At 39.0% G+C, this 12,978-nt stretch overlaps 1 protein-coding gene across 1 annotated transcript; it reads right to left on the bottom strand.

The window, feature by feature from the left end:
- Nucleotides 1–4,769: 4,769 nt before the first annotated feature.
- On the bottom strand, nt 4,770–12,559 carry LOC144340070 (beta-defensin 109-like). Its single transcript, XM_077997878.1, has 2 exons — nt 12,502–12,559; nt 4,770–4,975 (listed from the first exon to the last, which is right to left on the bottom strand). The coding sequence occupies exons 1-2, from the start codon at nt 12,557–12,559 to the stop codon at nt 4,770–4,772; spliced, it is 264 nt and encodes an 87-aa protein (XP_077854004.1).
- Between the last annotated feature and the right edge of the window lie 419 nt (nt 12,560–12,978).

Below are 12,978 nucleotides of genomic sequence, written 5' to 3'. Positions count from 1 at the left end.
AAAAGAAATTAAATAAAATCTTCTAAAACTTGACAAAAGGAAACAACATAAATTACAGACTGGAAAAGCCTGGCTGACTGGAGTGATGTCCTGTCTCAAGAAAGAACAAACAAACACACAAACAAACAAACAAAGGATTCTGAAAGCAGAGAATCAAACAGATATTTGTACACCGTTCTTCCTTCTTCCTACTAGCACTCTTCATAGTAGGAAAAGGCAAAAACAACCCAAATGTGTCATGAATTGCTTCATCAGTTTTTTAGGATCTGAAATACTGCCTCAATTTTCAGTTACTCATTGTGGGGTGGACCTGCAGTTACCACATTTGGTCCAAAATTTTATGCTGATGAAGGTAGACCTGTCCTGCATTTTCAGAGGGACAGAATTCTGGTGTTTCTCCAGGTTCCTTGGCTTACCAGGAATGAAGATCTGGGAAGAATGTATGTGCGTATGTATGTATGTATGTACATAATTATTTCCTGTTTTTAAATTTAAAAAATACAGGATACATGTGCAGAACGCACAGGTTTGTTATATAGGTATCCTTTGCCATGGTGGTTTGTTGCACCTATTGGCTCATCCTCTAAGTTCTCTTCCCTCACCCCCAGTCCCCAGCGGGCCGTGTTGTGTGTTGTTCCCCTCACTGTGTCCTTGTTTTCTCAATGTTCAACTTTCACTTATTAGTGAGAACATGCGGTGTTTGATTTTTTTGTTACTCTGTTAGTTTGCTCAGTATGATGGCTTCATCCATGTGTCTGCAAAAGACATGATCTCATTCCTTTTTATGACTGCATAGTATTTTATGGTGTAAATGTACCACATATTCTTTATCCAGTCTAGCACTGAAGGGCATTTGGGTTGGTTTAATGTCTTTGCTATTGTATATAGTGCTGCAATAAACATACATGTGCATGTGTCTTTATAGTGGAATGATTTATATTCCTTTGGGTATATAGCCAGTAATGGGATTACTGGGTCAAATGGTGTTTCTGGTTCTAGATCCTTGAGGAATCACCATACTGTCTTCCACAATGGTTGAACTAATTTACAGTTTCCCCAACAGTGTGAAAGCGTTCCTCTTTCTTCTCAGCCTCACCAGCATCTATTGTTTCTTAACTTTTTAATAGTCACCATTTTGATGGGTGTGAGATGGTATCTCATTGTAGTTTTGATTTTCACTTCTCGGATGATCAGTACTATTGAGCTTATAAAAAATATATTTGTTGGTTAGATAAATGTCTTCTTTTGATAAGTTTCTATTCATATCCTTTGCTCACTTTGGATGGGGTTGTTTGTTTTTTTGCTTGTAAATATGTTTAAGTTCCTTGTCAATTTTTGTTATTAGACCTTTGTCAGATGGGTAGGTTGCAATCATTTTCTCCCATCCTGTAGGTTGATTGCTCATGCTGATGATAGTTTCTTTGCTGTGCAGGTCTTTAGTTCAATTAGATCCAATCTGTCAATTTTGGCTTTTGTTGCAATTGCTTTTGACATTTTTGTCATGAAGTCTTTGTCCTTGCCTGTGTCCTGAATGGTATTGCCTAGGTTTTCTTCTAGGGTTTTTATGGTTTTGGATTTTACATTTAAGTCTTTAATCCATCTTGAGTTAATTATTGTATAAGGTGTAAGGAAGGGGTCAAGATTTGGTTTTCTGTATATGGCAAGCCAGTTTTCCCAGCATCATTTACTGAGTAGGAGATCCTTTCTCCCTTGCTTGTTTTTGTCAGGTTTGTCAAAGATCAGGTGGACATAGATGTGTGGTGTTATTTCTGAGGTCTTTGTTCTGCTCCATTTGTCTATATGTCTGTTTTGGCAGCAGTAGCCTGCTGTTTTGGTACCATAGCCTTCTAGTACAGTTTGAAGTTAGAGTAATGCCTCCAGCTTTGTTATTTTTGTTTATGATTCTCTTGGCTATATGGGGTATTCTTTGATTCCATATGACATTTAAAATAGTTCTTTCTAATTCTGTGAAAAATGTCAACGGTATTTTGATGGGTACAGCATTGAATCTATAATGTTTGGGCAGTATGGCCATTTTCACAATATTGATTCTTCCTATTCATGAGGATGGAATGTTTTTCCATTCATCTGTGTCCTCTCTTATTACCTCGAGCAGTGGTTTGCAGTTGTCCTTGAAGAGGTCCTTCACATCCGTTGTACTCCTAGTTGTATTCCTAGGTATTTTACTCTCTTTGTAGCAATTGTGAATGGGAGTTCATTCTTGATTTGGCTCTCTGCTTGACTATTGTTGGTGTAATGGAATGCTTGTGATTTTTGCACAATGATTTTGTATCTTGAGACCTCGGTGAAGTTGCTTATCAGTTCAAGAAGTTTTTCAGTTGAGATGATGGGGTTTTCTAAATATGAAGTCATGTAATCTGCAAACAGAGACAAGTTGACTTTCTCTCTTCCTATTTGAATACCCCTTATTTCTTTCTATTGCCTGATTGCCCTGGTGAGAACTTCCAATACTATGTTGAATAGAAGTGGTTACAGAGGGCTTCCTTGTCTTGTACCAGTTTTCAAATGGAATGCTTTCAGCTTTTGCCTATTCTTTATGATATTGGCTGTATGAAATAGCTCTTATTATTTTAAGGTATGTTCCATCAATACCTAGTTTATTGAGAGTTTTTAACAGGAAGGGATGTTGAATTTTATCAGAGGCATTTTTGCATGTATCAAAATAATTGTCTGGTGTTTGCCTTTGGTTCTGTTTATGTGATCAATTACATTTATTGATTTGTGTATGTTGAATCAGCCTTTCATCCCAAAGATGCAGCCCACTTGATCGTGGTGGAGAAGCTTTTTGATGTGCTGCTGGATTCGGTTTGCCAGTATTTTATTGAGAATTTTTGCATCGATGTTCATCAGGGATAATGGCCTGAATTGAGCAGGTGTGTGTGTGTGTGTGTTTTTACCTCGGTTTGCCAGTAGGTTGATGTGTGTGTGTGACGTGTGTGTGTGTGTGTGAATGTGTGATAGAAAGCCAAATTAGGGCAGAGGAGGCTCCCCGGCCTGCCATGACATTGAATGTTCTGAATTCAAGATGCTCCAATGGACTGTGTCAGTTGGCCTTCAGCCAGGAGGTGGTGCTTGAAAAAGACTGGCAGCTGTGGTGGTAGTGGTGAGATTTGGACTTGCCTTATGTTACCCATGGGAGGTACTCTGGTGTCTCAGGGAACGGGTAGAGCCAAAGGGCTTCTAAAAGTTTCTTCTGTTATTTGTGTTAATCTACCAGGGTAGGTGGTTGAGCAAAACCAGGTGGGAACTAGGTCAGGTAAAGTGATGCTCTGGCTCTCTACATGTGGGACAAGCAGTGGCTCCAGTGGGAATTGGAAGGCAGTTCTTGGGCCACTGGGGTAATTTTCCAGAGAGAAGTGAAGCTGCCTCTGCCTCTGTACAAGGAGAGTCCATATGAAGAATGGAGAGTAGCAGCTTGGCAGTAAGCCCCATCCAGCTCCCACACCCTTGGCAAGGCAGGTCTCACACCCACAGTGTTCCACTGGGAGTAGCTAGCTAAGTTTCAAGAAGTCTGAACTCAGAGCTCAAAACTGACCCATACCATAAGCCTCTCCTATGGAGACAGCAACTGCAGCTTTCAGGCCACACCCCTCCTGATCCACCTGCAGAGCAGGGGCATCCAGCTCCTGTGCTTGCTGCTGCATCACACGTCCCACTCACCTCTCAGTTCTGCCCTGGGGAGTTTGTCCCCTCACAAGATTATATCAAACATTTCAGTTGGAAGGTTCTCTCAACCTGTGACCACCATTTGAGTTAGCTGGCAAACTTCTGGGAGGTCCTCTCTGAGGTAGAATCAGAAATGGCTTCCCTCCATCCTGCCAGAAACTGGGAACGCGCTGGAGACTCAAAGCACATCCCAATGCCACTCCTCATATACTCATCACTCTTCACTAAATCAAGTCCAGCCCTGAGCAGGATTAAGGCCTTCCCCTATGGCCTAGATTGATAGGTTTCCCAATGGAAGTGTATATCTTACAGTCAGTTTATCCCCCTCTCACACCCTGGAAACTCAAAATTTTCTGCCTAGCTTATGGTGTAAGCTGCATCCTGCTGCTTCTTTCAAATTGTCTGTGGCTTATTTCAATTTTCCTGTTAAGTTCCTGTGTTGCTTCTTGAAAGAAAGTTCAGTGTGAATCTCTACACACCACTTTGTCTTTCCAAGTGCAAGAGACAGGCTAACAATGCCTTCAATCCACCATCTTGGAAAACAAAAATAACAGTTTTCTCATTTTTTTTTTTTTTTTTTGAGGCAGAGTCTGCACTCTGTCGCCCAGGCTGGAGTGCAGTGGCGCGATCTCGGCTCACTGCAAGCTCCGCCTCCCGGGTTCGCGCCATTCTCCTGCCTCAGCCTCCCGAGTAGCTGGGACTATAGGCACCCGCCACCGCGCCCGGCTAATTTTTTTTTTTTTATTGTATTTTAGTAGAGACGGGGTTTCACCGTGTTAGCCAGGATGGTCTTGATCTCCTGACCTCGTGATCCGCCCGCCTCGGCCTCCCAAAGTGCAGGGATTACAGGCGTGAGCCACCGCGCCCGGCCTCAGTTTTCTCATTTTTAAAGGTTTTGTTAAGATCTGTTAATGACTCACAAAGAAATAGTATTGGGTATATTTGAAATTAGTATTTATTCATTTATGTTAATAAGTGAAAATACAAGATGGTTATCAAGATGGAAGTACTTAATATGTATATTTCAATATTCTTAGATGCAAAGAACTTCACTTTTGATGTATTTTTATTTTACATCAGTTTCATTTCAACTTAGGTTTAAGGGGTTCTTGATAATCTGACATGATAAGTGGTGTTGGAATTGGCACTAAAATCCACCATGCTCTACAGCACTTCATCCTTCTTCGGCAGGCACCAATTTGATCTTCTACTACTTTGCAGACATCTCTTCTGCAAACACCAGACAAATTGAGACAATGACCTTCAGCAGCACCCAAACCACCTCTCACTGCAGGAAAGAAGATCCAGTGAGATCTACATAGTCCACAAATGGAATGTAAATCCATAAACACTCTTAAGTAAGAGAATAAATTTAGTATGAGCATTTTTACATGGGAGCTTTTGAACTGGTTGCTGCTCACATGTCAGAGACACATGCAGATTAAGAAAGGTAGTAGTTCCGATCCTGGTTTGGCACAACAGTCGCGGTCTTTTTGGTGGGAGAAAAGGGATGTGGGAGGGGATGGTACATCTTCATCTTTTCCTCTAGGTTTTCTCTCAGAAATGGCTGTTGCTTACCGCAGGGCAAAAATGCCAGTGTCTTCTGCCAGAGTGGGTTACTGAGGGCCATGGTGGTTCCACCTTGTGGCTGATACTGATAGTCCCTTTCTGCTTTTTTTCGTTCCTAGCCAAAAAAGATGTTTCTGCAGTCTCAGGTATGCTGATTTCAGCAGTTGTTTTTTCTATATGGTTATTCGGTTTTTTTTTTTTTCTTTCACTCTCTCTCTCTCTCTCTTTTTTTTTTCTTTCTTTTTTTTTTTTTTTTTGGCTTCACTGTGTTGCCATAGTTTCTTAAGTGGTCCCTTGAACCCTCCCAGTGCTATTTTGGTTTGTACATAGCTATCTATATATTTTTTCTTGGGAGAAGTATAGAGTTAAAGGCTGGTGTATCCTGCTCTTGCTCCCCCAAGTGATTTCATTCCCCCAAGCTAATATTTCAGGCTTTCAATTTATCCGTGCTTTCATCTGTCCAAACGTAAGTGGAAATTACTTTTTCTCTCCACATTTAGATTAGCTCTATCTACTTTAATTGCTAATAGTGTCTTAGTCAAAGGATAGATTAGTTAGAAAAAAGTATATTTTTGACATTATAAATGATCCTTTCAATTTGTGTCTAAAAGTGGAAAATATTAGAAAGCTTAACATTTATTATTGTGTCCAGACCAGTATTTCCTCCAGATGACCTTTATTACAACAAAGATAATTTAATGAAGATCTCTCTAATGGTAAAGCTGATGGCTTTGTGCTATTATAATATCCTTAAAATAAAGTGACAGTCTAGTGGAAAGACCAACTAAAGCAAGGGTTAGGAAAAAATCAGTTATTACCTTCATTTTGTTCTCACTCTGCATTAAGAGTTTTCATTGTGTCAAAGATTTATTATTCATTAAGTAACCAAAAGTTCATTTAATAGTAAATGGATCCTATTAAAGATGATTTTTAAAATTATAATCACATTACTTTTATTCACATCTACTGATGCCATTCACAGATGAGAATGGTATAACGTTATTTTATTTTTTTCATTTTGTCACATCTTTATTTACTTAGGTTTATGCTGTATCAAACAATGTATGTGTGGGAGTAATGGGTGATTCAGGAATGCATGAGGGGGAGGTTTAAGCTCTTTAACTTTGAACAATTAAAATTAGCAACATAATATTGAAATACATGCATAACACTCAAGTGGTACTTTCAAAATAGTGTATATTTCCTCTGTTTATTTGTAGCTTTTAAACCCAGCTATAAGTATTCTATTTCTTTTAGGCACCATAAGTCTGAAAGTCTGTAGTGAATGCTACAAGTAGTAAATGATTCTAATTCATGTGCTCCCACCTGTGGAAGAATTGAATGTCTTAGATAAAAAAAGATGGTGCGATTGGTGTACCAAGTATCTTAGAATATAATTTGGTGGTGGCTTTTCTGTTTCTGTAGCAGAGTAACATATATAATATATCCAAGTCATCAAGTTATTTAAATATGCCTTTAAACAGGGAGAACTGAAAATAATACTGTGAATCCTGGTAAGCATTTAAAAATAATGAGGAGAATATTGCCTTTACAAAGTCAAAATTTGTCTGAATACAACCCATATAGCAATTTCATAGCAAAACATTTCCTTCAATCCTATTAAAGTCAGAAGGAAAAGAAGAATGTCCACTGTCAATGCTGTATTAATATAGTTCTAAAAGTATTGAACAATGAAACATATTGTAAGAAGAGAAGTCAGAGGAGACTTGAGCCCATTGTTTTTCCTCTCCTTCTATACCTCCCAAAATACCATTGGAATGTTGTAACATTTTGAAGAATCTGTAGTAGTGTCCCAAATCATAGAATACTATGAATGTGTCTGAATCTGAGATATCCCCAAAAGGTACAAAATAGGTGTGACTAGAATGAAAGAAACATTTAGGCTTTTGGCCATGACTGCAAGTGAGCTGCTCTCAAGTGACTGTTGCTATAGAACAAATATATAGTAGAGGATCTCTTTGAAACACTTCTATCCCTGAAAATGGTTAGGCAAGTTCTTAAAATATCTCCTCTTGCAAACACAAAAATAGTCTGTGAACTGGAGCTTGAGCAGTGGGCACTTTGTATTGGATAGCTGATGGAGGGGGATGAGGGTTTCCCAGATCTTCTGGGAAGATCTGCTATGATCAGTAATGCTAATGATGGTACTACTGACTCTTGAGCCATCAGAAATTCCAGTTTGTTAATGCTGAAACTTCTATATTGAGTTAAAGCATTGTGTCAGCTTCACAGAGGAAGTCTGGATAATAGCATTCTCATTTCAGACCATAAAATGATGTCAGGTTAAGGATGAACAATGAGTTCAGTATTAAAAATGATCAGGTAAGCAAGACACCATGAATAAAAGTTAATGAAATGAATAGCATATCTAGACCCTTTAAAACTAAATATATTGAAATCATCAATGTGGAGAAATAATTAAGCAGGAATGTATCAATTGTTTAAAGAAACAATCTATTATTACAAAGATGTAAAAACAATAGTAAAACAATATAGATGATAGAAAAAATGGGCAGGTCTGGCTGGGCATGGTGGCTCATGCCTGTAATCCCAGAACTTTGGGAGGCCAAGATGGGTGGATCACGAGGTCAGGAGTTCAAGACCAGCATGCCCAAGATGGTGAAACCTTGTCTCTACTAAAATATATATATATATATAAATTAGCTGAGCATGGTGGTGGGTGCCTGTACTCCCAGCTACTCAGGAGGCTGAGATAGAATAATCGCTTGAACCCAGGAGGTGGAGGTTGCAGTGAGCCAAGATCAGGTAAGAGGATAACTAGTGAAGAAGAAAAACTGTTTAAATGATATACCCAGAATGTAGCATGGAAACACAAGGTCTAACATTTATTTAATTCAAATATGGGGGGAGAGAAGTGTAAAAGGATTCACCATTTCAAGAGATTCTCAGAAAGAAATTAAGAAAAGGTATAAATCCATTGATTCAAAGAATATATTTCTAACAGATGATATAAAAATCAACTCACTTTAGTTAAATTATAAAACATTAAAACCAAACACCAGACCATACAAACATTGAAAAAAGGATAATTTATAATGAAATAATATTTATCTGATTATTAAAGAAAGAAAGAAACAAAGAGAAAGAAAGAAAGAAAGAAAGAGAAAGAAAGAAAGAAACAAAGAGAAAGAAGGAAAGAAAGAAAAAAGAAAGAGAGAAAGAAAGAAAGAAAGAAAGAAAGAAAGAAAGAAAGAAAGAAAGAAAGAAAGAAAGAAAAAAGCATTAGTGAGGGAGAGTGAGCGAGAGTGAGTGTGTTTGGGCCCCTACTGATGATGCTAAACTATCACAAGCCCACACTCAGCCTTTCAACATTTGCTGGAGATTCACTTGTTCACTCATTCACTAAAAATGAGTAAACTAGTATCAACAAATGTCGAGAGAAAATAACTGTTAATATAGAATTGGGTACTCAGTAATGCTGTCTTTCAAGATCAAAAATAACAAAATGAAATTGACAGATAAAAATTAAAATTGTTCACTACCAAGAGATCTGCAGCGAATAAAATTTCAAAGGCTACATATCAGAAAGAAAGAATTTAACCCAAAAGCTGATACTAGAGTCAACTTGGAATTCCATAAATATCACTAAACTGATGATAATAGTAACACTTTCTGACACGTGGGGATTCTGAAAAGAAGTGAACTTTTACTTTTGTTTAGAATTTAGAAAGTTGGGCCGGGCGCGGTGGCTCACGCCTGTAATCCCAGCACTTTGGGAGGCCGAGGAGGGCGGATCACAAGGTCAGGAGATCGAGACCACGGTGAAACCCCGTCTCTACTAAAAATACAAAAAATTAGCCGGGCGCGGTTGTGGGCGCCTGTAGTCCCAGCTACTCGGGAGGCTGAGGCAGGAGAATGGCGTGAACCCGGGAGGCGGAGCTTGCAGTGAGCCGAAATCGCGCCACTGCACTCCAGCCTGGGCGACAGAGCGAGACTCCGTCTCAAAAAAAAAAAAAAAAAAAAAAAAAGAATTTAGAAAGTTGTAGAAAAATGCTCTTGCCCTGACAAAGAGAATAAGCTGGATAATCTATAGATCATAGATTTCATTTTGAAACACAGAACTGAGGTCTCAAAAAAAGCTAATTAACTTAAATTCAGAGTGATGAAGCCCTGCTGAAAAAAGAACGGATCCACAGATGCTTTGTGCCTAGCTGAGTTGCAGCAGCAGAAGCAGGAGGAAGCTGCCCTTGATGGAGATAACAAGGAAACAAGTGAATCTCCAGCAAATGTTGAAAGGCTGAGTGTGGGCTTGTGATAGTTTAGCATCATCAGTAGGGGTCCAAACACACTCACTCTCACTCACTCTCCCTCCCTAATGCTTCTTTCTTTCTTTCTTTCTTTCTTTCTTTCTTTCTTTCTTTCTTTCTTTCTTTCTTTCTTTCTTTCTTTCCTTCTTTCTTTCCTTCCTTCCTTCCTTCCTTCCTTCTTTCCTTCCTTCCTTCCTTCCTTCCTTCCTTCCTTCCTTCCTTCCTTCCTTCCTTCCTTCCTTCTTTCTTTCTTTCTTTCTTTCTTTCTTTCTTTCTTTCTTTCTTTCTCTCTCTCTCCTTCTCCTTCCCTCCTTCCTTCCTTCCTTCCTTTCTTTCTCCCTCCCTCCTTCCCTCCCTCCCTCCCTCTCTTCCTTTCTCTCTCTCTCTCTCTCTCTTTCTGTCTTTGGAGTCTCACTCTGTCGCCCAGGCTGGAGTGCAATGGCGCGATCTTGTCTCACTGCATCCTCCGCCTCCAGGGTTCAAGCGATTCTCCTGACTCAGCCTCCCAAGTAGCTGGGACTACAGGCGCATGCCACCATGCCCGGCTCATTTTTTGTATTTAGTAGAGACGGGGTTTGACCGTGTTAGCCACTGACCTCGTGATCTGCCCACCTCGGCCTCCCAAAGTGCTGGGATTACAAGCGTGAGCCACAGCGCCCGGCCCCACTAATGGTTTTTTCATGACCTATCTTGTGTGCTCCTAGGTAAGATCGGATGGAGAGCAGAACTACCAGATGCACTTTTGAGGGACAGCCATGTAGGAACTGCTGCAATTTGAGGTGAGAGCAAGGTAAAGGTCTTACTGTGAGAATCAGGTAAAATCTTCTGTTACTGGGGAGTGGGTGAGGGAGCTGAGACAATCCCCCTTCACTCTCTTTTCTCACAGGTGCATAAGCAGAGGGGCCTGATGAGGTCTGAAGGCAGGGCAGGGCAGGTAGATGAGAGAAGCAGATTCTCTGTTCTTTCTTTGAGTGTGAGGCAGCTACTGCCCAAGGCTGGGCAAGGGATGGGAGCCCTGAGAGATTCTTGAGGTGCAGAGATAGAGGCTTGCTGAGGATGAAAGTGTACAGGAGAGCTAAGAGAGGCTCCAGTGCTGACCATGGCATTCTGCAAGAAGAGAAAATCTGTATGTAGTGGTTTATAAGGGAAAATCATGAGTTCAATTTCGGATATCTATGACTTTTGAAATTCAGTGTCCAAGTAGATATACCAGTTATGCAGTTGGATAATTTATTATAAGCCTGCAGTTCAAAAGGAGGTCCAAAAGGAGAATTGAAAAGGATGAGACTTGCTGAGCTCCTCCAGAGTGTGTGGTGAGGGAGAAGAGAAGAGAATCAGGCACTGAGCTCTGGAGCTCTCCAATAGGAAGTGTGATGGGAAAAGATGAGGAAGAAACAAAGAAAGCCGAAGTGGTAGCTCCAGTGAGATAGGCTGAGAATCAAGTGAATGTGCTGTCCTGGAAACCAAGTGAAGAAAGTATACTATGAAGAAGGAAGTGATTATTTGTGTCAAATGCTGCTAATAGGCCAATTAAAGTTGTAGTGAAAAATGATCATTGGACCTAGCAATATGGAGATTATTGGTCACTTTGACAAAAGTGGTGTCAATAACATGATTGAAAAAAGGGGAGAGAGCCTGACTGGGATATATTTAAGAGACAATGAGAGGAGAGGAATTGAAGACAGAGAGTATGAACAACTATATTAAGATTTTTACTGAAAACTAGAGCAAAAAATAGGATGACAGCTGGCATCAGAAGAAAAGCAAGGACATACTTAACAGCATATTTGTATGCTGATGGTAATAATTTACTAGCATAAGAATTGATGACACAGTCACAATTGATGACACATGATATAGTGAACTGCAACAGGAAAATCCCCAGGGTACACAGCAAAGAGGGAATATAATACACAAATATATTTTTTAAAAAATGATTTGAATCTCTGAAACATCTGTTTTGACATTAACCTTTCATTCCTGCAATAGTTATTTTAAGCATGTTCTCATTTGTCCAGTGTTGCCAGGTTATTATAAAGTATATTAGACTTTATGAAAAACATTTTTTAAAATACTAGTTTTTTTCTCATTTGTTTCATTAATTTATATTTTGTATTTATAACTTTCCCTTTATCTTCTTTAGGTTGATTATGCTTTTTTTTTCCCAAAAGCCCTCAAAATGCATGCTTAGACCATTAAATTTTAGCTGGTTTACTATTGAAAGTGATGTTACCCATTTCTGTGTGGTTACCTGTAATTTACCTGTAATATAGCTTGGTGTCTTTACTTATTATTAATTCACTTGTCTGAAGTTCCTTTAACTCTCCTTTCTAGTCCTAAGTTTCACTTTGCAAATCATTTTTTATTCATAGCCACGTAAAATAGAATTTATTTTGAAAAGTCTCTCATATAATTTTCACTTATTCTAGGATTATAATTTTTCTGTTTGTCTCTTTGAATAAAACTTTCAGATTTCTCAACACTCATTTAGCAGTAGCTCCTATTGATAGAATTCCAAACATCTCTTTTGACCTAGTGAGCAAATATAATAATAAATGCTGCTGAAATTCAATCCTGTCAGATCTAGCTGCCTGCATATAAATTTCCAGGTCCCACAAAGGCATCTCATTGAGGTCACATTCTGTTGTATCCTTACTTTGTATCTTGAGATGCCTTAGTGGGGCATAGAAATTGATATGTAGGCAGTTTGATCTGACAGGATTGAATTTCAGCAGCATCCATTATTATATCCACTCACTAGATCAAAAAACATGGATTGAATTATCAACAGGAGCTACTGCTAAATGAGTCTCTTTTCTATTTTTCCCTATTATAATCCTAGTGAAGCTGTAAATATTAGGTTCTTGAACCCACAGGACTGATTCTAGGATCTTGTCTGGCCAGGGATATAGCCTTCTAATCTGCAGAACCTTATAGTAATCAGCTACCAACTTACCTGGGGATAAAAGAATTGAAAAAAGAAGGAGAATAAGAAGAAGTAAATGGAGTCTCATGGCTGAAGGGCCAGCATCAATGTGGGTTGAGCCTGGAGTCTCTGGACATCGTGGGTCTGGGCCTTTTTGTGATGCCGTCTAAGTCTGTGATTTGTTCTTGGTTAGTAGAGACTAACGAAAAAAGAATAAATCTCCCACAAGAAACTTCCAGGGACACACAAGTACATAAATGTGGTGATATCTCAATGGATGAGAAAGCAGGTGAATGCTATTTATTTCCAAAAGACTCAGGATGTCTTATTGTCACCTGCTTTCTTTATTATTTTCAACATGCACATGCAATAATCATTGCTCTTACTTTAAGTATAAAGTATTGTTTGCCAGGCAATATAGTAGGAACTGAAGTAAAATTGTTACACAAAAACTGTACGTAATTAATGGATATAGTTTGGCAAATTTGCACATATATATTACTCTTG

Source organism: Macaca mulatta, chromosome 3 (genome assembly GCF_049350105.2).
Source record: "Macaca mulatta isolate MMU2019108-1 chromosome 3, T2T-MMU8v2.0, whole genome shotgun sequence".
Lineage (NCBI taxonomy): Eukaryota > Metazoa > Chordata > Mammalia > Primates > Cercopithecidae > Macaca > Macaca mulatta.
The sequence above is the reverse complement of the archived record's forward strand: the minus strand, read 5'-3'. Positions and strand labels throughout refer to the sequence as shown.

Excerpts from the sequence above, each read along its gene's own strand:
- LOC144340070 (XM_077997878.1), bottom strand. The coding sequence starts at position 12,559 with ATGAGACTCCATTTACTTCTTCTTATTCTCCTTCTTTTTTCAATTCTT. Across the intron at positions 4,976-12,501 it reads TTCAATTCTTTTATCCCCAG|TGAGAGGTGGTTTGGGTGCT; the intron begins GTAAGTTGGTAG and ends TCTTTCCTGCAG.